This window comes from Salmo trutta, chromosome 18 (assembly GCF_901001165.1).
Source record: "Salmo trutta chromosome 18, fSalTru1.1, whole genome shotgun sequence".
Classification (NCBI taxonomy): Eukaryota; Metazoa; Chordata; class Actinopteri; order Salmoniformes; family Salmonidae; genus Salmo; species Salmo trutta.
Window position 1 is genome coordinate 54,370,986 of NC_042974.1, and position 26,073 is coordinate 54,397,058.

The 26,073-nt window shown below is 43.7% G+C and overlaps 1 protein-coding gene across 2 annotated transcripts in view; it reads left to right on the forward strand.

The window, feature by feature from the left end:
* Positions 1–5,808: 5,808 nt before the first annotated feature.
* adkb (adenosine kinase b) overlaps positions 5,809–26,073 on the forward strand; it is a 278,559-nt gene continuing 258,294 nt past the window's right edge. Inside the window, exons 1-3 of one of the 2 annotated variants that reach the window (XM_029699060.1) lie at positions 5,809–6,021; positions 8,160–8,234; positions 8,324–8,377. In XM_029699060.1, the coding sequence (XP_029554920.1) occupies positions 5,987–6,021; positions 8,160–8,234; positions 8,324–8,377 (164 nt within the window). In that variant the 5' untranslated portion in view covers positions 5,809–5,986. Of the gene's footprint in view, positions 6,022–6,587; positions 6,741–8,159; positions 8,235–8,323; positions 8,378–26,073 lie in introns of those variants that run through there. The other variant, XM_029699061.1, reaches the window with a different exon arrangement.

Consider the following 26,073-nt stretch of genomic DNA (forward strand, 5'->3'; position numbering starts at 1 on the left):
AAGTAAGGTGCTAGAACACCATTAATCATTTCTGTGCACTTTGTCCTGTGCATTTTGAAGTGGGTAGCAGCAGTGGAGTCTGAGAAAGCAGTTCTACATGGTTCTCCAATGTGATCACATGCCAGCATGGAACAGTGTTCAGCGATAGCTAATGCCATGGTGGCCTCAGCCTTTTTTACAGAGTAACTTTTTAACCATAAATGGCAGGTTGTTTTGGGTGGAACTGTTATAAGGCTTTGCCTTTTGAGTATGTTTTTGAGTTGTCATGTGTTTTTTTACATCACCAAGTTTGGCGTAGAAATCAGCCTTACAATACAGGCAGTATGCCCGTGTATCATCTCCAATAAACGGCTTCAATCAGCCTTTGAATTCGGGGTTTGATTCCCAATCCTTTTTGTATTTTTGAGTGTACAGTTTAGACTGAGACATGATGAGCTAGCCATCTAGATGTTTAGCTTATGTCACAGAGAGGCACACACACACAGTGGACAAGGTGAATAGGTGACTGAGGCTGTGAGTCAAATGCAGTGATTTATTTTCGTGCAGTGATTTATTTTAGACAAAGAACATTTTACATCCCGCCCTGAATGTAAGCCAGGGCGGGATCGGCCAGCGGCGGCTTCCCGCATGCGCAATTCATTTGCAGTCTAGACGTGGAGAGGTGAACATCTCCTGCTCTGACTGCAGCTTGGAGGGACTGCTGCGCGAGGACTGGGCCGCCTGTGAGTGCTTTGGGACGGGGGTGGGGCCCACGGCAGCACCCGCTGCTCTTTGAGACGTGTAAGAACGATACGTGCTTTCACGTCAGAGTCTCCAAAGTCTCCAATAACACCAGAAAAAGTCGCTAAATATGTCACTAGTCGATTTTTTTGAAAATGTGTCGCTAGATGGGTCTGAATACTCGCTAAATATAGCGACAAAGTCACTAAGTTGGCAACATTGGACTCTCGGGCACACTCGTGCACCTGATATGGCACGTGCACCTCCTATGGAATCCGAAAGTTTCCGAAGGCAGCTCTTCTGAGAGGAGTCGAAGCCACCCGAGCTCTCTCGTGAATCTACAGCAGGTGAGTTGGATACTCCTGAGCCTATGCAGTTGGGAAGAACTAGGCTATCAGTTTGGGAGCGCTCACAGAGGATGAACAGTAACTGTTGTCTGTACTGTGGCGGGGCAGGACATTTTATAGCTACCTGCCCTATTAGGAAACCCTTGTCTTGAGTGGGTACCAGTACCATGGTGTGTCAGACTGGGAGTTCCCTAATTCCCATCACCCGCACACCCCTTTTTGCTCTTGTGCTGTGGGGAGACCAAACTAAGTCTCGCCGAGTGCTCATTGACTCTGGGGCTGATGAAAATCTTATGTATGCCACTATCGCTTCGGAGCTTGGTATTCCCACTCAGCCTCTCTCTGTGCCCATGGATGCTAGGGCACTGGATGGCCGCCACTATAGGGGAAGTCACCAATAGTACTGTGCCCGTTCAATTACGGGTTTCTGGTAACCACAGTGAGACAATACAGTTCCTCCTCATTACATCTCCCCATGTTCCGGTTGAGTTGGGTTTTTCCTGGCTCCAAAAACACAACCCTGTGATTTTTTTTTTTTTACCTTTATTTAACTAGGCAGGTCAGTTAAGAACAAATTCTTATTTTCAATGACGGCCTAGGAACAGTGGGTTAACTGCCTTGTTCAGGGGCAGAACGACAGATTTTTACCTTGTCAGCTCGGGGATTCGATCTTGCAACCTTTCAGTTACTAGTCCAACTCTCTAACCACTAGGCTACCTGCCGCCCTGACTGGATCACAAGCTCCATCCTGGGTTGGAGCCCATTTTGCCAGTCCCACTGCCTTCAAGCAGCACAGCCTTCCTCAAGTCACCTTCCTCAGGATGTTAGCAAGACTGTGGATGTCTCTGCTATTCCCACAGAATACCATGACCTCCTGGAAGTGTTCAGTAAGGCACGTGCTACTTCCCTTCCCCGTCCTTATGATTGTTCCATTGATCTTCTCCCAGGCACTACACCACCTCGTTTGTCGATTGTATTCTCTGTCTGGACCAGAGACCAAAGCTATGGAGGAGTACATAGAGGAGTCTCTGGCCACTGGGGCCGTCCATCCGTTTGCATCTCCTGCCGGCGCAGGGTTTTTCTTTGCGGAGAAGAAGGACAAGACCCTACGTCCGTGCATTGAATACCGGGGACTTAATGACATTACTGTCAAGAATCGTTACCTCTACCTCTCCTCGGCATTTGAACCTCTCCAGGGGGCCACCATATTTTCCAAGTTAGACCTTTGAAATGCCTACCACCTGGTTCGGATACGCGAGGGGGATGAGTGGAAGACAGCCTTCGGACACAGCCAGTGGACATTATGAGTACCAGGTCATGCCATTTGGACTCACCAATGCCCCTGCTGTTTTCCAAGCTTTGTTCAATGATGTGCTTCGGGACATGCTGAACCGTTTTGTGTTCATGCACATCGATCCAGAGCATCCCAAACATGCTCAATGGGTGACATGTCTGGTGAGTATGCAGGCTATGGAAGAACTGGGACATTTTCAGCTTCCAAGAATTGTGTACAGTCCTTGCGACATGGGACTGTGCATTATCATGGTGAAACATGAGGTGATGGTGACGGATGAGTGGCACAACAATGGGCCTCAGGATCTCATCACGGTGTCTCTGTGCATTCAAATTGCCATCGCTAAAATGCAATTGTGTTCATTGTCCGTAGTTTATGCCTGCCCATATCATAACCCCACCGCCACCATGGGGCACTCTGTTCTCAACATTGACATCAGCAAACTGCTTCCCCACAAAATGCCATACACGTGGTCTGCTGTTGTGAGGCCGGTTGGTCAAATTCTCTAAAACAACATTGGAGGTGGCTTATGGTAGAGAAATTAACATTCCTGCATTCAGCAAGCCAATTGCATGCTTGCTCAAAACTGACATCTGTGACAAAACTGCACATTTTAGAGTAGCCTTTTATTGTCCCCAGCAGAAGTTATAACTGTGTAATGATGCTGTTTAATCAGCTTCTTGATATGCCACACCTGTCAGGTGGATGGATTATCTTGGGAGAAAGGAGAAATGCTCACTAACAGGGATCTAAACAAATGTGTGTGCACAATTTGAGAGAAATAAGCTTTTTGTTCATATGGAACATTTCTGGGATCTTTTATTTCAGCTCATGAAACATGGGACCAACACATTTCATGTTGCGTTCATATTTTTTATTTGTAATTGCGCCTCTAGCAAGTGAGAAATGTGCCATCTAATGTGCCGGATTAGTGATGGTTCTGTACTGCTGCTGCTCATTTCATGGCAAAGTTTGCAAATAATAGATACAAATGATATACTTACTCATGACATACTTCTGCCAGGTAAGACTACTTTGCAGTTAACATTTAATTGAGAAGGTATTGGGGAAAGTATTTCTGTCAACCCACAAGATGGTTATCATGATTATAGACAAACACGGGCTCCACACAGACAGGCAGGGAATATTTCTGGAAATGAATTGACAGGTATTGTGTTAGGTTTGGCTTTTTAAGCCAATAGTGGTTAGCCAGGGGTGGGATAATGTAAATTCTGAATGGATTAGATAGTAGATGGGAGCTTGCGGTGTCTGATACTTGTGAGATATGTTTATGACAGTTTGCGATGGAACACGTGAAAATTGAAAATGTACTTTCGAGCTACTTACTCATCGGTGGCCTGAGATCTACTGGTAGCATGCGATTGACCTATTGGAGACCCCTGATCTACACTGATTGAAGTGGATTTAACAAGTGGCATCAATAAGGAATCATATCTTTCACCTGGATTCGGTGCATGTTCATGTGTTCCACCGCAAACTGTCATAAACAAATCTCACAAATCCCACATCAGTCACTGGCTTCATCAATAAGTGCATCAGCAACGTTGTCCCCACAGTGACCGTACATACCCCAACCAGATGCCATGGATTACAGGCAACATCCGCACTGAGCTAAAGGGTAGAGTTGCCGCATTCAAGGAGTGGGACTCTAACCCGGACGCTTATAAGAAATCCTGCTATGCCCTCTGACAAACCATCAAACAGGCAAAGCATCAATACAGGACTAAGATTGAATTGTACTACACAGGCTCCGCTTGCACTACACAGGCAGGGCTTGCAAAATATTGTACTACACAGATAGGGCTTGCAAACTATTACAGACTCCAAGGGGAAGCACAGCCACGAGCTGACCAGTGACACAAGCCTACCAGACAAGCTAAATAACTTCTATGCAAGCAACACTGAAGCATGCATGAGAGCATCAGCTGTTCCGGACGACTGTGTGATCACGCACTCCGTAGCCGATGTGAGTAAAATATTTAAACAAGTCAACATTCACAAGGCCGCAGGGCCAGATGGATTACCAGGACATGTACTCCGAGCATGCGTTGACCAACTGGCAAGTGTCTTCACTGATATTTTCAACTTGTCCCTGACCGAGTCTGTAATATCAACATGTTTCAAGCAGACAACAATAGTCCCTGTGCCCAAGAACACCAAGGTAACCTGCCTAAATGACTACGGACCTGTAGCACTCACGTCTGTAGCCATGAAGTGCTTTGGAAGGCTGGTCATGGCTCACATCAACACCATTATTCCAGAAACCCTAGACCCACTCCAATTTGCATACTGCCTCAATAGATCTACAGATGACACAATCTCTATTGCTCTCCACACTGCCCTTTCCCACCTGGACAAAAGGAACACCTACATGAGAATGCTATTCATTGACTACAGCTCAGCGTTCAACACCATAGTGCCCTCAAAGCTCATCACTAAGCTAAGGACCCTGGGACTAAACACCTCACTCTGCAACTGGATCCTGGACTTCCTAACGGGCCACCCCCAGGGGGTAAGGGTAGGCAACACGCTGATCCTCAACACGGGGGCCCCTCAGGGGTGCGTGCTCAAACCCTTCCTGTACTCCCTGTTCACTCATGATTGCATGGCCAAGCAAGACTCCAACACCATCCTTAAGTTTGCCGATGACACAACAGTGGTAGGCCAGGATAACAACCTCTCCCTCAACGTGATCAAGACAAAGGAGATTATTGTGGACTACAGGAAAAGGAGGACCGAGCATGCCCCCATTCTCATCGACGGGGCTGTAGTGGAGCAGGTTGAGATCTTCAAGTTCCTTGGTGTCCACATCACCAACAAACTATCATGGTCCAAACACACCAAGACAGTCGTGAAGAGGACACGACAACGCCTTTTCCCCCACAGTAGACTGAAAAGATTTGGCATGGGTCCCCAGATCCTCAAAGTTCCTACATGTACATACACTACTGGTCAAAAGGTTTTGGAACACGTACTCATTCAAAGGTTTTTCTTTATTTTGACTATTTTCTACATTGTAGAATAATAGGGAAGACATCAAAACTATGAAATAACACACGGAATCATGTAGTGACCAAAAAAGTGTTAAATAAATCAAAATATATTTGAGATTTGAGATTGTTCAAAGTAGCCACCCCCTTGATGACAGCTTTGCACACTCTTGGCATTATTGCAACCAGCTTCATGAGGTAGTCACCTGGAATACATTTCAATTAACAGGTGTGCCTAATATGTCACACCTGTCAGGTGGATGGATTACCTTGGCAAAGGAGAAATGCTCACTAACAGGGATGTAAACAAATTTGAGAGAAATAAGCTTTACATGTTGAGGTTATATTTGTATGTATTAATAGGACGTCTAGGATATACGTACAAAATAATACGAAATGCTCTGAGACCAGGTTGGTGCAGGTGATCTCGGTATTAGCTAAAGTTACCTACATTTTTCTATTGATTATAAGTCGAAATCAAAGCTGTCTCACTCTGGAATAGCGAGTCACAAATGTTTTAATTCAGGCAATATCTCAAGCCAGCATGTGATAGATTTTTGTCCAATAAAACGGTCGTTGTGTCTGCAGAGATTAGTGCGGTTGTAGAAGCCAACATGGAGAAAGGCAGAGTGACAGATAAAGCACTTGGGTAAGTGTGTAACTATCTAACCGTATTTAGAAACTCAATGCTCAGGTGTGTATAAGATGCTGATAAATTATGGCTTTGTAGTGATGCTTCGTAAACAAGCACAGAGATGGGTGGGTAGCTAGTGAAGCAGTATCGATCTGTGCGATACTGGTTCAGGTAGCTAGCAAGAATGCTATTAATTTCCACGTGCAACAATATTGGCCCGTGTTAATAAATTGATTAGCATAATATCTTGTTCTGAAACGTGATTACACAAGTTGTCATTCTGCTGCTGTGCTTAAATTCTAGCATCAGAGAGCACCATAATGCTTATATGGTGGCCATGACGGTCCAAGCTTTGTATCCCTAACCACAGCTGCATTTTCCATGCATGATGCAAAATGGATACGTTGTACATCGGCTATTAATCAGTATGTGCAACAAAGTATCACGTTAGGCAACGCTGTTTATTTAAGTAACTAGCTAGGCAAACGTGCTAAGGACTCAAAATAGGTTACGTGTGCAGCCAACCACATACCTCGAAAAAAAATGATATCGCGCCGCCCAGTGCAGTTCAAGCCAATCCGTTATGGAAACGGTATTCGAGGAGGTTCCAGTTTTAGTCAAAATTGCTGCGAAATTAGCACGCTGCTATTACTGGTTGGAATTGAGTAGTAGCTTCACCAGTTTGTTAGGCTAAAGCTATAATCAACCTAAACTGACACAATGACTACTGCAAGGTAAGATTGTTATATTGCTGGGAAGGAAATAATTATTTTTGTATATTATGTGTCATGTTTCTCCTGTTATTCCAGTGATAATGGTTAGATCAAAAGGGAATAACTGAAACATCATTGTGATCGGCTATATCCAATGGACTTCATGTTAGGGAATGACATGGAAGAAACTGCAGGATTTGAGGCTGTTGTTATCTTGTCATAAGAGTAGACGGTGACCATAACCTTTCAAAGCTATGAAACCTTGTCAAAGATAACAATGTCTTTCAAAGTGTGTGATTGAAATAAATGTACCCTCAGTTACTGCCTATATGGAGTTTAAATGCATTATGGAATGTGCACTGGCCTGCATTTTTCAGGTTTGCTCTTTGTGTATGCATGCATGCATGGGGTGAAGTTCCTATATAGGCCTTCAGCTGTTAGTTAGGTGACACATGAGCTCCACATGTGCCTATGTGATAGCTGCATGTGCCTAAAAGATGATGCTGTCAGTGGAATAAAACACTTTAGGCTCTCCGTAGTGTGCTGAAACACCCATAGGGGTTTAGTGCGATTCTTCATAACCAACACAGTTGCATCATGCATTTATATTCTGTCTGAGTAGAAGTGCTGATCTAGGATTAGGTCCTCCCTGTCCATGTAATCTTATTCATTATTATCTAAAAGGCAAAACTGATCCTAGATCAGCACTCTTATGTTGTTCTCCTCTTATAAGACTGACAGTTCAGAGGATATGGTTTAGTTTGATAGAATGATTTTGAGTGAGACATGCATATGTTCGCCTCTGCTTAGATCCTGTGTTCTCTCTTCAGTACAGGATGCCTCATGTGTCCCACGTGTTGCTCACAGGGAACAGCTCAGATGACAGACTTGACTTGTCTTAACCCCTTTCACTCTGAGGAGCACAGGACTTCCTCAAGTGCGCTCTACTGGTAACAGAGCCACCACAGAAACACAGGGACAGGTGTCACGCTGCCTCACTTGGCCGGCCCTAGATCTTTTTCTTTTTTTGGGGGGGGGGGGTTTGTTGTCATTTTAGCAGACGCTCTTATCCAGAGCAACTTACAGTAGTGAATGTATATATTTCATTTCATGCATTTTTTTATTTATTATTTTTTTGTACTGGCCCCCCGTGGGAATCGAACCCACAACCCTGGCGTTGCACACACCATGCTGGCGTTGCAAACACCATGCTCTACCAACTAAGCCACAGGGAAGGCCGTCTGGTCACAACCTGTGGGGAACTGAACATGTTCATGGTTTCGATTAAGGGATTTGCCGTTCCACCATTTTAGGCAACATTGTCTGAAGACTTTGGGATTTCAGCACTTTCACTACTTTTATTTACTCTTTGTCACACCAGATGTGGGGATGAGGCCGACTGGAGTGTCTGAGTCATGCTTCTCTCTCTTCTCTCCACAGTGAAAATGCTCTATTTGGGATGGGCAACCCCCTGCTGGACATCTCAGCTGTTGTGGACAAGGACTTCCTCGACAAGTGAGTTTTGAACATAACCATTTAGACTAAGCTAACCATGCATCCTATAAAATGATACTATTATTTTAATATTGCTTCTGTCTCAATAGGTATGGACTGAAGCCCAACGACCAGATACTGGCGGAGGACAAGCACAAAGCCATGTGAGTAACGGACCGCTAAAACGGCAACTTAATTCAACACACACACTTCAATATTGACTTTTTACTCTCAAATTTAGTCAACTAGCGTTTATTCATACTTCTCCAGAAGCATCTTGGCATAATAAGCAGCACTCAAAATAGCTGACTGGGAGTGTGTCCCAAATGTCACTCTGTTCCCTATTTAGTATGCGACTTTATAGGCCCTGGTCAAAAGCAGTGCACTATATACAGAATAGGGTGCAATTTGGGACATATCCTGGGTGTCTATAAATCTGCCTTTCGTAACGGGGCAACTGCACTTGATCTGGAGGTCCCCAAGCATGGCCATGGCACACCCATGCTACCTTCACCATGATGCGGCCGTTAGGCACAAGAATGCACCCCGACACTGACTCCGTTATTCTACTACAGTTCACCATCCAAGCTTCCAAATGGTAGACTATTAGAAATATATGGCTCATGGATTTCGATAAGGAATTAGAGGACTTGAATAATGTATTGTTGAAATGTAGGCTGTGCGCTATTGAATTGCATGCACTTCGCAACAGTTGTAACTTTGATACTGACTGTAGAGGGATGATTCTCTCTGTGAACATCTGTGTAGTCTAAATATAGATTCTGCTGGAGGAGCTAATAGTTACACACCCCCAAAAATAACCCTTCTCCACCCTACATTATACAAGGTGCTAATTCACCAACAATATAGCCTCTCAGCCTTGGGGTTAGGCAGCACTTAAAATACCATAGTGTTAGGAGGATATATTAGCCTCCGATGTCTTCTGTTGACACCCAAAGTAGAGCTGGATTTTAGGGATGGTCTGATATGAGTAGTCTTTCCATTCTGAAGTCAGCACTCTATAGGATTCTAAATGGGGGTGTGGTGAGTGGGAGGGTCTTCAGAGGCTGCATTGCCTGGGTCGTATTCATTGGTGCACACCATAGCACAATGTTTTGCAACGAAAACAAGCATTTGTCTCCCTGTTTCATCTGTTTGGTTCATAGTGAATACACCCCTCTTGCAGCAGTTCAGATGACAAGCCTGTGGTCTGTTTTTGATACAGCTATGCTACCTACACTAGGTAGTATGGACAAAAGTATGTGGACACCTGCTCGTCGAACATCTCCTTCCAAAATCATTTACTGCTATAACAGCATCCATTCCTCTGGGAAGGTGTTCGACTAGATGTTGGGACATTGCTTCCATTCAGCTACAAGAGCATTAGTGGGGTTGAATGATTAGGCCTGGCTTGCAGTCGGCATTCCAATTCATCCCAAAGGTGTTCGATGGGGTTGAGGTAAGGGCTCTGTGCAGTCCAGTCAAGTTCTTCCACACGGATTTCAGCAAATCATTTCTTTATGGACTTTGCTTTGTGCACGAGGGCATTGTCATGCTGAAACAGGAAAGGGCCTTCCCAAAACTGTTGCCACAAAGTTGGAAGCACAGAATCGTCTAGAATGTCATTGTATGCTGCAGCATTAAGATTTCCCTTCACTGGAACTAAGGGGCCTAGCTTGAACTATGAAAAACAGCCCCAGACCATTATTCCTCCTCCACCAATCTTTACAGTTGTCACTATTCATTGGGGCAGGTAGCATTCTCCTGGCATCTGCCAAACCCAGATTTGGCCGTCGGACTGCCAGATGGTGAAGATAGTGTTTCCGCTGCTCCAGAGTACAATGGCGGCAAGCTTTATACCACTCCAGCCGACGGCTGGTATAGCGCATGGGAATCTGAAGCTTGTGTGCGGCTGCTCGGCCATGGAAACCCATTTCATGAAGCTCCCGACTAACTGTTCTTGTGCTGACGTTGCTTCCAGAGGCACTTGGTAGTGAGTTGCAACCAAGGACAGACAATTTTTACGCATTTCAGCACTCTGCGGTCCCGTTTTGTGCGCTTGTGTGGCCTACCACTTTGCAGCTGAGCCGTTGTTGCTCAAAGATGTTTCCACTTCACAATAACAGCACTTACAGATGACCGGGGCAGCTCTAGCAGGGCAGAAATTTGACGTACTGACTTGTTGGAAAGGTGGCATCCTATGACGGTGCTACTGTACGTTGAAAGTCACTGAGCTCTTCAGTAAGGCCATTGTTTGTCTATGGAGATTGCATACCCCTGTGCTCGATTTTATACACTGGTCAGCAACGGGTGTGGCAGAAATAGCTGAATCCACTAATTTCAAGGGATGTCCACATACTTTTGTATAGCTACATAGTGTACCTCTAGCCAGAAAGCTTGTGTAAGAAATTTGGCCCCTGAATTACTTTAATTTCCTGTTTTTTCCATTTACAATGTGATGTGCTTGCTGCAGAAGGCAGTACTCCCTAGAGATCTCTAAAGTGGGAAACCAATAATCCACAGTTGTACTGTAATAAGAGTTATTAAAAAAAAAAAAAAAAAGTTTATCTTCATGCTAAAACGTTGCATTATGGAAAGTTTTAGGCTATTGCTTTGGATGGGGACTTTTTTTCTCTGCGTCATAAGAAAACAAGGAGATGTGGCTAAAAGCGTGTCCTGGAATAATGAAGTGAATGTTTACCAAGTGAAACCGGTTTGATGCTTGTAATTATTTTAGATGGACCCTTTAGAGATGATCTACTACTCATGCTATTGCACTCCAGATCACTGACCAGTAGGCTAGGTGTGGTGCTTCTACTGTAAAGCAGCCTTATCAGCAGTGTAATTCAGTCTCCCCAGCAGGCAGAACATCAGACAAAGAGAATAGTGTTATCTTTGGCATGCATCACGGACACTAAGCAGTTCTGTTCTGTCCTCACCAACAATGGCTACATTCTTTGTCCCCGTTTCCACATCACCAGGACCGGCTCTGTTGGAATAGTTCAGTATAGAGGAAACCTATTTAGTGAACCTTATTTTTGTAGACTTTAGAGTGTATAACCCCTCGTCACCTGGTTCCTCTAGATTTCTTCCTAGGTTCCTACCTTAGGAGTTTTTCCTAGCCACTGTGCTTCTGCCTCTTCATTGCTTGCTCTTTTTGATTTTAGGCTGGATATCTGGAAAGCACTTTGACAACTGCTGATGTAAAATGCTTCATAATATACATTTACTTGATATAAGTAAGCTAAGTAGTATGAAGTATCCCTCAGTGCCTGTTTGGTTATAGCCTACACTACAGCTTACTCGACTGCCATACAGTCTACTCATTTACTTGTGGAAACTAGAGCTGGGCGATATGGACCAAAGTCCATATTAATGCGATAATGATGAATAGAAATAAATGTTTTAAACTTATGTGCAACACAATTTAAAATTATCCTTTTTTAAAAACTACAAATACTAGTTATTTTATTTAACCAGGTAGGCCAGTTGAGTGCAAGTTCTCATTTACAACTGCGACCTGGTCAAGATAAAGCGAAGCAGTGCGACAAAAAAAGAAGTTACACATGGGATAAACAAACGTACAGTCAATAACACAATAGAAAAATCCACGTACAGTGTGTGCAAATGTAGGGAGGTAGTCAATAGAGGTGAAATAATTACAATTTAGAGTGGAGTGATAGATGTGCTGATGATGATGTGCAAGTAGAGATACTAGGGGTGCAAAAGAGCAAGAGGGTTAGTAATAATATGGGGATGAGGTAGTTTGGTGTATTAGTTACAGATTGGCTGTGTACAGTGATTGGTGAGCTGCTCTGACAGCTGATGCTTAAAGGTAGCTGATGCTCAAAGACTTTTTATCTTTTTTTTTTCCTATTCGTTCTAGTCATTGGCATCAGAGAACTGGAAGGAAAGGCGGCCAAAAGAAGTGTTGGCTTTTGGGATGACCAGTGCAATATACCTGCTGGAGCGTGTGCTATGGGTGGGTGTTGCTATGGTGACCAGTGAGCTGTGATAAGGTGGGGCTTTACCTAGCAACAACTTATAAATGAACTGGAGCAAGTGGGTTTGGCGACGGCTATGTAGTGAGGACCAGCCAATGAGAGCATACAGGTCGCAGTGGTGGCTAGTATATTGGGCTTTGGTGATAAAACAGACAGCACTGTGATAGACTACATCCAGTTTGCTGAGCGGAGTGTGGGGACTATTTTGTAAATGACATCGTCGAGGATTGGTAGGATAGTCAGTTTTACAAGGGTATGTTTGGCCACCGTGCTTCTTTCACATGCATTGCTTGCTGTTTGAGCTTTTAGGCTGGGTTTCTGTACAGCACTTTGAGATTTCAGCTGATGTACGAAGGGCTATATAAATAAATTTGATTTGATTGAAGGAGGCTTTGTTGCGAAATAGGAAGCCGACTCTAGATCTAGTTTGGTTGTAGCCATCAATTGTCCTATAACAATCACCCATATTAGCAAACAAAAATGTAATTTCGAACTTCATATTTCTTTAATATAGGCTTCTTATTGTAATGATCGATATCAGCAAAATGCCTAGGGTAAAGTCAGGGTTTCCCTAACTCTGTCCTGGCCCACCACAGATGGAACAATGAGACCGATATTTCACCGGATGTATAAATGTGAAGCATCCGCTTGGCGTTTCCACGGAAACCCAGTGGCCGACAGTGGGAGAAGATGGAACGAGATGGATTTGGCCAACATTTTCCAAACTTTCTCATCGATTTTTAACATTTCATCACAATACAGTTTTCTGTTCCCAAAACTAAAATCTGTTACGAACTATGTTTTTATTGACTTTACCCTTTGCCAAAGTTTTAAATAGTTGCGTTGTTTAGGAGTACAAAAGTGAATTGAGTTATTGAAGTGCGCATGTGCAGAGTAGGCGTTCCCTAACGGAAATATGCAAATGCATGATAGAACGTGCCAATAGGATCTCGCTAGCTCGTACTTGGCTCTGCTGAACTCCTTGCTTGTTCCATTTTTAAGCCTTTTCCAGAAATGAGAATTACACCAAAAGAAAGCAGTTGTCTGAGGATGGTGCTGGACTATCTGGCATACAGTAAAAAGTAAGGGGACAGTTTGATAAATCTTTTAAATAAAGGTTAAAATCCAGGTCATGCTTTTCCTAAAACACAGGGCCCAACGTGTTGTACTGCATGTCATTGGACAGTATTAGTATTATGAACCAATGAAGTTCATGTTTGGTTAGAGTTTACTGTACTGCCACACTTAGCTTGTGGTGACCAGCCTAGTTTTAGGTCTACTTTTGGTAGCCCTTTGTCTGCACTGATTGTAGCAACCCAAACAAGTCTGACATGCTGCCAAGTTGTCTAACTCTAACTGGACCTTAACCTTGGCGCTTGGTGATTAGCAGTATATGGCAAACAAGCCCTTTTTATCAAAGCTTACCCTTGTGTGCCACTTCCAAATTCACAAACCCAAACTGGTTAGTCTTTTTCCCATTTATTTAGTGGTACAAATATCACTTGGGCCGCTCTCAACTCCAGTCCTGTCTGAATTCAATTATCTAGCTAATCCTGTTAACATTATAGATGAACCATCTCTGGTACAGTGTACACCGTCATCACTCCCCTTCCGGTCATATCTGGCCATAGAAATAAAATTACTAGAACAGGTATATCCCTTCAGACTTCCGTAATAGTACAGTGCAATGTCCGTTCTAGTAATTGTGTTTCTATGCCATCAACTCTCCTCTCACTGTCATTTCTGGCCAATGGTTCACCACTACCAGTCTGATAACTGTATTCAAATAGGTTCTCCCTGTCCATGTAATATTTAGTCATTACAATCTACAAGGCAAAACTGATTCCATGTTTGAGCTTCTACTGAGATGCTTTATGAATACAAGCTCTGATACTGTTCAGTCAGGACAGCAGGTGAAAATGCTCATTAATCCAAACATGATCCAGCTACGTTGACCTCTTTCAACGCTGTAGCCGTTTTAATCAAAGGTATATCAACGTTGCAACAAAAGATCCCTGACTGCCTTGTCCTCCAGTCTAGTACGATCACAATGGCCTACTTCGTTATTACCTTGGACTGTGCAAACGAATACAGGATTTACAGTTGAAGAAAGGGGGTGGAAAGTCCCTCAGAGGAAATGTAGTGTATGAATAAGGTACGGATAATCCATCAGATTCACTGACTAACCACCAGACTCAGGATATGCATCCCAAATGGCTCCTTAGTCCCTGATCTAGTGCACAATTTTATTTTATTTTTTTACTAGGGACCACTATATAGGGTGCCATTTCGGACGCATCCAGGGCCTGTTCACATTAGTCTGTCTTCCATATATGGAAGTCTTCTCTTCTAATGGTTTCCACTGCTCCTCAGGCTCATTGCCTGTTCATATGACTGTATGTGGTTTCAAATGATGCTGCAAGGATGCTGCTCACTCACGCTACTAAGCATACCTCCAGACAGTCTGTTTCAGAAGTGATTTTGAGAGGGCATGGTGATGGATGGTGAGACTTGCACAGGATGTGCTGTGGTTTCAGTAGTTATCTTAACATTGTCCTCTTTTAAGGTGGTGATCATGAAGTCAGATTTTGCTTTGAGAATGGGGCAGTGTACTTAAGTTTCATCGTGACTTTTTGTTTTACTTGATATAATTCATTGAACAGCGTTGGTTACATTTAGTAGCCTATTCATGCACTTGTTTTAATACCATCTGAGAGTAAACACATTTTTAAATATAACTACATGCATAAGGAAATGTATCAATAGTTTTTTTGGGGGGGTTATGTTATCTGGATGACACTGCCACCATGTGGTTGGAAATGGAACCTCGTGGTCACATGACAGTACCATGCAGGATAAACAGAATATCTAGGCTATCCTTTTTCTCCTGCAGGTGGCAAGTTTATTTAAAAAAATAATATATTTTTTGTTCTTTAGCTTGATTTAACATGACAATGTTATAAAACACCTCAAATCTGCAAAAGATTACAATAAGAGAAAATAGCATATACTTTTCATGGTTATGTTAAATGGGCTTTGTAGAGTCACGTTCACTATTATTATGACTAAAATGCATAGGCACTATGTTGTTAATTAGGCTAGAACATTCAATTAGTCTGTTAGATGACCGAATGAAACCTCGTAATCTCATGTTCAGTAAGGGCCCACAGGGAAACATTCAACAGCGTCCTGTCTAAACTGGACCTGTTCACACATTCATTTGATTTCGCCTCCGTCTGTCCATTAATGGATTACTTTCTCATCTTAGCGCTGACGGCATGACTACTTTCAGAGGTTGTTTTCTCACAGCAATTAAGTTCACAAGCGCTCGGCTCATCCCTCGTCCTGTTTTATTTTGTCCTCCTCTGTGCTAAATGCAGATTAGCGGTGTCACAATGACATCCAGAACCAGAGTAAACTGCTCATTATGCAGAGTGACCCGCTGCTGCTGTATGAATTATGCAAGGGACTGCGTGTGTGTTTTAGTAGCTAGCTCTTATTAGCATTCTAGATGGATGGATGGTTGGGAGGAGAGACACTGCGTCCCAAATGGCACCCTATTCCCGACATGGTGCACTACTTCTGACCAGAGCCCTATGGTGACCGGACTGACTCTGCGGTGGGGGATCAGGCAGGGTTGAGGATCATCGCACACGACACAGGAGATCAGTGGAGGTGCCTCTCCTTTCGTCTGTCACACACACCGCCCCCTGTGTACACACACACGTAAACACACACACACACACACACACACACACTCACCTGCTGGTGTGGTGCAGTTCCATCTGCATACTGTGAAGAAAAGAACAAAGGTTCTTCCTGCCTCCTCTCGTCTCTGAGTACAAGCTTAACATCATGGCTCCTGGCTCTGTGTATGTGTAATACATTTGGCTCTGTAAACACACTTGAATCCCCTATTTGTATTCATTCCTCCCTCTCTGTCCCTCCCTCTTTATGTCTATTGCTCTTTCTATTCCCCCTCCTTCAATCTCTGTTTCTATCCCTCCCTCCCTCTTTCTAACGAGAGGGAATCGTGAGTGTTGGAACCCCCCAACGGATCCATCCTGGTGTGTCAGGCAGGGAAGAGGGAGTGAACGGCTGTGTGTGTCTGGCGGCGCGTTGCATGTCTGTGTGCATGCAAGCGTGCGTGTCAGGCTGCATGTGCTATCCATCGTGCCACTTCGCTGGATGCACTCATGCTTGGCTGAGTGTGTAGATAGACCACTAAAACGCCCACACACACTACAGCCCCAACCCCAGTCAGTCTATTTTACAGTGTGCTGTATCTATATGCATTGTAGTTCAGTACTCAAGGCATCTACGGAAACCCATTAGGGTCATACTGTACGTCCTGCTCCCTGATTCAGTGTAGAGGTCAAAGGTCATAGACCCACATCCATCATTGACACCAGTTAAGGTAACACCTCAACTGCCATGTTTCTCAGCCTTGCAATGATTAATTGATGTATATTAAATCAAACCATCCCCCCCCCCCCCCCCCCTGAAAGGCAAAGTTCTCAACTGAGATATTCAGTTGAGTTTAGGAGGCTGTCAGAATTGATCTAAACATCTACATGAATTCTACGTATTTTAACTAGGCAAGTCAGTTAACAACATTCTTATTTACAATGACGGCCTAGGAACAGATTTTTACCTTGTCAGCTCAGGGATTCAATCTAGCAATCTTTCGGTTACTGGCCCAACGCTCTAACCACTAGTTTAGCGGCCCAGGTTTTAGTGGTATAAAACCTGGGCCGCCCCAGGTTTAAAAAAATTAAAAAAAAATAATAATAAAAATACGTCTAGATTGTGGCATTCAGTCAAATTGGTTAACATCGGTCAGTAATCACATTGCTTATTATTCCTTATGTCTCCTCTGTATTTTAAGCATGCTGCTGTCTCATGATGGCTGATGCAATCTCAATTAAATGTCCTTCTCCTTTAATAGTAATATCCCCGTTATTGGCAGTCTCTGCCAGCAGCTGGCGCTAGAACCACCAACGAAACACCACAGAACTGATTATGGGTGGAACAAATATACCCACATTTCTATGCATGTGGGTGTTCTGGTGTTTTATAATTACGATGTGGGCGTCTCAATCGCACATGTACAGCATGTTCAGAGAGCAGTTGAGAACATGCTCTACCTCACAGCTATTTCTTTCACAGCTGTTTTCTTTGAATCCCCCTCCCTCTTTTGATGCTCTATAACTGTGTCCCAAATGGAACCCTAGTCCCTTTTATAGTGTATTACTTTGGACTAGGACTCTGGCCCAAGGTAGTGCACTATGTAGGGAATAGGGTGGCAATTGGGATGCATCCGATGGCTAGAGATCACATCCTCACACGCGTATGGCAGTGCTGTTAGGAGACCTGAGTGGTGCAAAGCACTCCCTGTGTGTTTTAAAGTTCACACTGGTTGCCCCAGCAGGAGAGCTGCGATTGATTTAAAAAGAAAAAAAATATGTTTTATAAATATATGACACGCGCTCAGAGCATTATGAATCCCCATCAGCAGGATGCTGGTAGCAACCTCGGAGATGAGAAGGAGAGGTCTCAAAGGCATTGTATTCAGCCTGCTTCAAATCTCAATCCTCCCTGGAGACTACAGACGGAGAAGCCTGTCTCTCTCGCTCTCATAGAAACATGCATATGCACACACTCACATTTTAAATATACACTGCTCAAAAAAATAAAGGGAACACTTAAACAACACAATGTAACTCCAAGTCAATCACACTTCTGTGAAATCAAACTGTCCACTTAGGAAGCAACACTGATTGACAATAAATTTCACATGCTGTTGTGCAAATGGAATAGACAACAGGTGGAAATTATAGGCAATTAGCAAGACACCCTCAATAAAGGACTGGTTCTGCAGGTGGGGACCACAGACCACTTCTCAGTTCCTATGCTTCCTGGCTGATGTTTTGGCCACTTTTGAATGCTGGCGGTGCTTTCACTCTAGTGGTAGCATGAGACGGAGTCTACAACCCACACAAGTGGCTCAGGTAGTGCAGCTCATCCAGGATGGCACATCAATGCGAGCTGTGGCAAGAAGGTTTGCTGTGTCTGTCAGTGTAGTGTCCAGAGCATGGAGGCGCTACCAGGAGACAGGCCAGTACATCAGGAGACGTGTAGGAGTGCAACAACCCAGCAGCAGGACCGCTACCTCCGCCTTTGTGCAAGGAGGAGCAGGAGGAGCACTGCCAGAGCCCTGCAAAATGACCTCCAGCAGGCCACAAATGTGCATGTCTGCTCAAACGGTCAGAAACAGACTCCATGAAGGTGATATGAGGGCCCGACATCCACAGGTGGGGGTTGTGCTTACAGCCCAACACCGTGCAGGACGTTTTGGCATTTGCCAGAGAACACCAAGATTGGCAAATTCGCCACTGGCGCCCTGTGCTCTTCACAGATGAAAGCAGGTTCACACTGAGCACGTGACAGAGTCTGGAGACGCCGTGGAGAACGTTCTGCTGCCTGCAACATCCTCCAGCATGACCGGTTTGGCGGTGGGTCAGTCATGGTGTGGGGTGGCATTTCATTGGGGTGCCGCACAGCCCTCCATGTGCTCGCCAGAGGCAGCCTGACTGACCTAAGACAGGGAATTTTTACTAGGATTAAATGTCAGGAATTGTGAAAAACTGAGTTTAAATGTATTTGGCTAAGGTGTATGTAAACGTCAACTGATATATATATTGCTCAAAACAATAAAGGGAACACTTAAACAACACATCCTAGAACTGAATGAAAGAAATAATCTTATTAAATACTTTTTTCTTTACATAGTTGAATGTGCTGACAAAAATCACACAAAAAGAATCAATGGAAATTCAATTTATCAACCCATGGAGGTCTGAATTTGGAGTCACACTCAAAATTAAAGTGGAAAACCACACTACAGGCTGAACCAACTTTGATGTAATGTCCTTAAAACAAGTCAAAATGAGGCTCAGTAGTGTGTGTGGCCTCCACGTGCCTGTATGACCTCCCTACAACGCCTGGGCATGCTCCTGATGAGGTGGCGGATGGTCTCCTGAGGGATCTCCTCCCAGACCTGGACTAAAGCATCCGCCAACTCCTGGACAGTCTGTGGTGCACGTGGCGTTGGTGGATGGAGCGGAGACATGATGTCCCAGATGTGCTCAATTGGATTCAGGTCTGGGGAACGGGCGGGCCAGTCCATAGCATCAATGCCTTCCTCTAGCAGGAACTGCTGACACTCCAGCCACATGAGGTCTAGCATTGTCTTGCATTAGGAGGAACCCAGGGCCAACAACACCAGCATATGGTCTCACAAGGGGTCTGAGGATCTCATCTCGGTACCTAATGGCAGTTAGGATCACCACTTTATTTTAAGAATGTGAAATGTCAGAATAATAGAGTGAATGATTTATTTCAGCTTTTATTTCTTTCATCACATTCCCAGTGGGTCAGAAGTTTACATACACTCAATTAATATTTGGTAGCATTGCCTTTAAATTGTTTAACTTGGATCAAATGTTTCGGGAAGCCTTTCACAAAATTCCCACAATAAGTTGGGTGACTTTTGGCCCATTTCTCCTGACAGAGCTGCTGTAACTGAGTCAGGTTTGTAGGCCTCCTTGCTAGCACACGCTTTTTCAGTTCTGCCCACAAATGTTCTATAGGATTGAGGTCAGGGCTTTGTGATGGCCATTCCAATATCTTGACTTTGTTGTCCTTAAGCCATTTTGCCACAACTTTGGAAGTATGCTTGGGGTCATTGTCCATTTGGAAGACCCATTTGCGACCAAGCTTTAACTTCCTGACTGATGTCTTGAGATGTTGCTTCAATATATTCATATAATTTCCCTTCCTCATGATGCCATCTATTTTGTGAAGTGCACCAGTCCCTCCTGCAGCAAAGCACCCCCACAACATGATGCTGCCACCCCCGTGCTTCACGGTTGGAATGGTGTTCTTCGGCTTGCAAGCCTCCCCCTTTTTCCTCCAAACATAACGATGGTCATTATGGCCAAACAGTTCTATTTTTGTTTCATCAGACCAGAGGACATTTCTCAAAGTACTGTCTTTGTCCCCATGTGCAGTTGCAAACCGTAGTCTGGCTCTTTTATGGTGGTTTTGGAGCAGTGGCTTCTTCCTTGCTTTCAGGTTGTCGATATAGGACTTGTTTTACTGTGGATATAGATACTTTTGTACCGTTTCCTCCAGCATCTTCACAAGGTCCTTTGCTGCTGTTCTGGGATTGATTTGCACTTTTCACAACAAGGTACGTTCATCTCTAGGAGACGTCATACCACTCAGGAAGGAGATGCGGTCTGAGTCGTCCCATGGTGTTTATACTTGCATACTATTGTTTGTACAGACGAACGTGGTACCTTCAGGCGTTTGGAAATTGCTCCCAAGGATGAACCAGACTTGTGGAGGTCTACACATTTTTTTTTTTTATCCTGAGGTCTTGACTGATTCTTTTGATTTTCCCATGATGTCAAGCAAAGAGGCACTGCGTTTGAAGGTAGGCCTTGAAATACAACCACAGATACACCTCCAATTGACTCAAATGATGTCAATTAGCCTATCAGAAGCTTCTAAAGCCATGACATCATTTTCTGGAATTTTCCAAGCTGTTTAAAGGTCGTCAACTCGGTATATGTAAACTTCCGACTTCAACTGTGTATGTATAAATATAAATCACTGAACAAAAAAGTGTATTCAAAACAGAACTATAAATGCAACAATTTTATAAGATTTTACTGAGTTCATATAATGAAATCAGTGGATTGAAATAAATAAATTAGGTCCTAATCTATCGATTTCACATGACTGTAAATACAGATGGCCCCCTCCAAAAAAATGGGCCTCAGGATATCGTCACGGTATCTCATTAAAATTGCCATCGATATTAAAATGCAATTGTGTTCGTTGTCCGTCGCTTACCCCATTATTTCTACTTTGCACTTTCTTCCACTACAAATCTACCATTCCAGTGTTTTACTTGCTATATTGTATTTACTTTGTCACCATGGCCTTTTTTGCCTTTACCTCCCTTATCTCACCTCATTTGCTCACATTGTGTATATAGACTTATTTTTCTACTGTATGTTTGTTTTGCTCCATGTTTAACTCTGTCAAACTGCTTTGCTTTATCTTGGCCAGGTCGCAATTGTAAATGAGAACTTGTTCTCAACTTGCCTACCTGGTTAAATAAAGGTGAAATAAATAAATAAAATTATGCCTGCTTATAACCCCACCGCCACTGTGGAGCACTCTGTTCACAACGTTGACATCAGCAAACTGCTTGCCCACATGACGCCATACACGTGGTCTGTGGTTGTTAGCCGGTTGGACGTACTGCCAAATTCTCTGAAACGACATTGGAGGCGGCTTATGGTAGAGAAATTCAGATTTAAATTCTCTGGCAACAGCTCTGGTTGACATTCCTGCAGTCAGTATGCCAATTGCACGCTCCCTCAACTTGCGACATCTGTGGCGTTGTGACAACTGCACATTTTAGTCGCCTTTTATTGTCCCCAGCACAAGATGCTCCTGTATGATGTTCCACCACACCTGTCAGGTGGATGGATTATCTTGGGAAAGGAGAAATGCTCACTAACAGGGATGTAAACAAATTTGTCCACACAATTTGAGAGAAATAAGCTATAAGGGCATTATGGAACATTTCTGGGATCTTTTATTTCCGCTCATTAAACAAGGGACCAACACTTGTTGCATTTGTTCAGTGTAAATGCATGCACAAACGTGTTGCCCAGTGACCACTACGACTCCTCCATAACGCAGACTAAACCATTGGTGGGGTAGCGGCGGTGACCTGTTTCAGAGAAAATATAAACTGATCCTCCATGACCAAATATCCAAGTGTTTTTATTTCAAGGACAACACCAGTCCTGTTAATGCGAGCTAAAGGCCCGTGGCCTGGATGGGCTGAATTTTGTTAGTACCCTGGGATGAGATACCTGGCCCGCATCCACAGAGATGGAAAGAGGTCTCATTTTTGTATCTGTGCCATTATGGCATGTGTGACAGCATGTGCAGCGCCATTGAGGTTATCGACATTTTTAAAGTAGTCAATTTTCTTTTGTGTTTGCAAGAAGCTAATATTGGGGATTTACCGCTACCCGACATGCAGGAGTTCTGACCCAAATCTAGTCATTTATTTTGGCCTCTAGATGTCAGATATATTACAATCTAAAAGCCATTTAAAGCATAGCACCCGATTTGGAAGAAGAGCATGCTCTGATCATTGGCTGATCTATTCCAACCAGTAGGAATCTCCACCCAGTTGATTACTTTTTAAAATGGTGTAAGCAGTCAATGGCGCGAAATCCATGGTTAAACATGTTGAGTCCTTTTGTCTCTATGGTTGCATCCCAAAGGGCACCCTATTCCCTAAGTGCTCTGGTCAAAAGTAGTGCACTATAAAAGGTGACGTTTGCAACACAGCTCTTGTTGAAAGTAATATCATAATGAGACTATACATTCACCCCTCTTTGTAGTTTGTTTCAATGTTACTTGCAAGAAAGGCATTTCACTGTAATCTCAAAACCAACAATGCAATAATCAATTGTTTTAATACTAGAAAAAACATGAGAAATATGAACACAATGTAAGCATACAATATACAGGTTCAGTTCCAGTACCATATTTGCAATGTGCAGGGATACTGGAGTGATAGTATTCAGACCCCTTGACTTTTCCCACATTTTATGTTACAGCTTTATTCTAAAATGGATTAAATACATTTTCCCCCTTCAATCTACACCCCATAATGATGACGCAAAAAAAAGTTTTTTTTATTTTTGCAAATGTGTATTAAAAATATGTACTTTATTGATTTGCATAAGTATTCAGACCCTTTGCTATGAGACTGGAAACTGGTGCATCCTGCTTCCATTGATCATCATAGATGTTTCTATAACTTCATTAGAATCCAGCTGTGGTAAATTCAATTGATGGGACATTTGGAAAGGCACAAACCTGTCTATTTAAGGTCCCACAGTTGACAGTGCATGTCAGCAAAAACCAAGCCACGAGGTCGAAGGAATTGTCCATAGAGCTCCGAGACGGGATTGTGTCGAGGCACAGATCTAGGGAAGGGTACCAAAAAATGTCTGCAGCAGTGAAGGTGCCCACGAACCACAGTGGACTCCATTCTTCAATGGAAGAGGTTTGGAACCACAAAGACTACCTAGAGCTGGCTGCCTGGCCAAACTGAGCCATCGGGGGAGAAGGGCCTTGGTCAGGGAGGTGACTCTGACAGAGCTCCACAGTTTCTCTGTGGAGATGGGAGAACCTTCCAGATGGACAACTATCTCTGCAGCACTCCACCAATCAGGCCTTTATTGGTAGTGACCAGGCGGAAGCCACTCCTCAGTACAAGGCACATCACAGCCGCTTGGAGTTTGCCAAAAGGCAACTAAAGGACTCTGACCATGAGAAACAAGATTCTCTGGTCTGACGAAACCAAGTGCCACCAGGTTTGCACACATCTCAGGAGGGATTTTGTCCCACTCCTGTTTTGTAGATCTTCGCCAAGTCCATTAAGGTTTCGAGGCTGACGTTTGGCAACTCGAACCTTCAGCTCCCTCCACAGATTTTCCATGAGATTAAGGTCTGGAGACTGGCTAGGCCACTCCAGGACCTTAATGTGCTTCTTCTTGAGCCACTCCTTTGTTGCCTTGGCCGTGTGTTTTGGGTCATTGTCATGCTGGAATACGCATCCGCGACCCATTTTCAATGCCCTGGCTGAGGGAAGGAGGTTCTCACCCAAGATTTGACGGTACATGGCCCTGTCCATCATCCCTTTGATGCGGTGAAGTTGTTCTGTCCCCTAAGCAGAAAAACACCCCCAAAGCATAATGTTTCCACCTCCATGTTTGACGGTGGGGATGGTGTTCTTGATCATAGGCAGCATTCCTCCTCCAAAACACGTTGAGTTGATGCCAAAGCGCTCCATTTTTGGTCTCATCTGACCACAACACTTTCACCCAGTTGTCCTCTGAATCATTCAGATGTTCATTGGCACACTTCAGACGGGCATGAATATGTGCTTTCTTGAGCAGGGGGACCTTGCGGGCGCTGCAGGATTTCAGTCCTTCACGGCGTAGTGTGTTACCAATTGTTTTCTTGGTGACTATGGTCCCAGCTGCCTTGAGATCATTGACAAGATCCTTCCGTGTAGTTCTTGGCTGAATCCTCACCCTTCTCATGATCATTGCAACTCCACAAGGTGAGATCTTGCATGGAGCCCCAGGCCGAGGGAGATTGACAGTTCTTTTGTTTCTTCCATTTGCAAATAATGGCACCAAATGTTGTCACCTTCTCACCAATCTGCTTGGCGATGGTCTTGTAGCCCATTCCAGCCTTGTGTGGAATCTGATTGATTGCTTCTGTGGACAGGTGTCTTTTATACAGGTAACAAACTAAGATTAGGAGCACTCCCTTTAAGAGTGTGCTCCTAATCTCAGCTCGTTACCTGTATAAAAGACACCTGGGAGCCAGAAATCTTTCTGATTGAGAGGGGGTCAAATACTTATTTCCCTCATTTAAAATGCAAATCAAGTTATAACATTTTTGACAAGTGTGTGTTTCTGGATTTTTTTTGTTATTCTGTCTCTCACTGTTCAAATAAACCTACCATTTTAAAATGATAGACTGATCATTTCTTTGTCAGTGGGCAGACATACAAAATCAGCAGGGGATCAAATACTTTTTTTCCCTCACTGTAGTAACCGGCAAGTTTGGACACCTCATTCCAAGGTTTTTTATTTTTACAATTTTCTACGTTGTAGAATAATAGTGACTACATCAACTATGAAATAACACATTTGGAATCATGTAGTAACAAAAGTTTCAAACAAATCAAAATGAGATTCTTCAAAGTAGCCACCCTTTGCCTTGACAGCTTTGCACACTCTTGGCATTCTCTCAACCAGCTTCATGAGGTTGTCACCTAGAATGCATTTCAATTAACAGGTGTGCCTTTGTTAAAAGTTCATTTGAAATTTCTTTCCTTAATGCGTTTGAGGCAATCAGTTGTGTTGTGACAGAAGATGGCCCTATTTGGGGAAAGACCAAATCCATATTATGGCAAGAACATATCAAATCAGTAAAGAGAAACAACATTCAATCATTACTTTAAGATATGAAGGTCAGTCAATGTGGAACTTTTTAAAGAACTTTAAGTTTCTTCAAGTGCAGTTGCAAAAACCCTCAAGCGCTATGATGAAACTGGCTCTCATGAGGGCCGCCACAGGAAAGGAAGACCCAGAGTTACCTCTGCTGCAGAGGATACATTCATTAGTTAGTCTTGCTTCGGCCAAGAAATAGGAGCAATGGACATTTGACCGGTGGAGTCCAAATTTGAGATTTTTGGTTCCAACCGCTGTGTCTCTGTGATGTTGGTGAACGGATGATCTCCGCATGTGTGGTTCCCAATGTGAAGCATGGAGGTTTGGGGGTGCTTTGCTGGTGACACTGTCAGTGATTTATTTAGAATTCAAAGCACACTTAACCAGCATGGCTACTACACCATTCTGCAGTGATTCTGGTTTGTGCTTAGTCCCACTATCATTTGTTTTTCAACAGGACAATGACTCAAAACACACCTCCAGGCTGTATAAGGGCTATTTGACCAAGAAGGGGAGATATGGAGTGCTGCATTAGATGACCTGGCCTCCACAATCCCTCAACCCAATTGGGATGAGTTGGGCCGTCGAGTGAAGGAAAAGCATTCAACAAGTGCTCAGCATATTTGGAAACTCCTTCAAACGTCACCCTGGAAAAGCATTCTTCATGAAGCTGTTTGAGAGAATGCAAAGCTGTCATCAAGGCAAAGGGTGGCTACTTTGAAG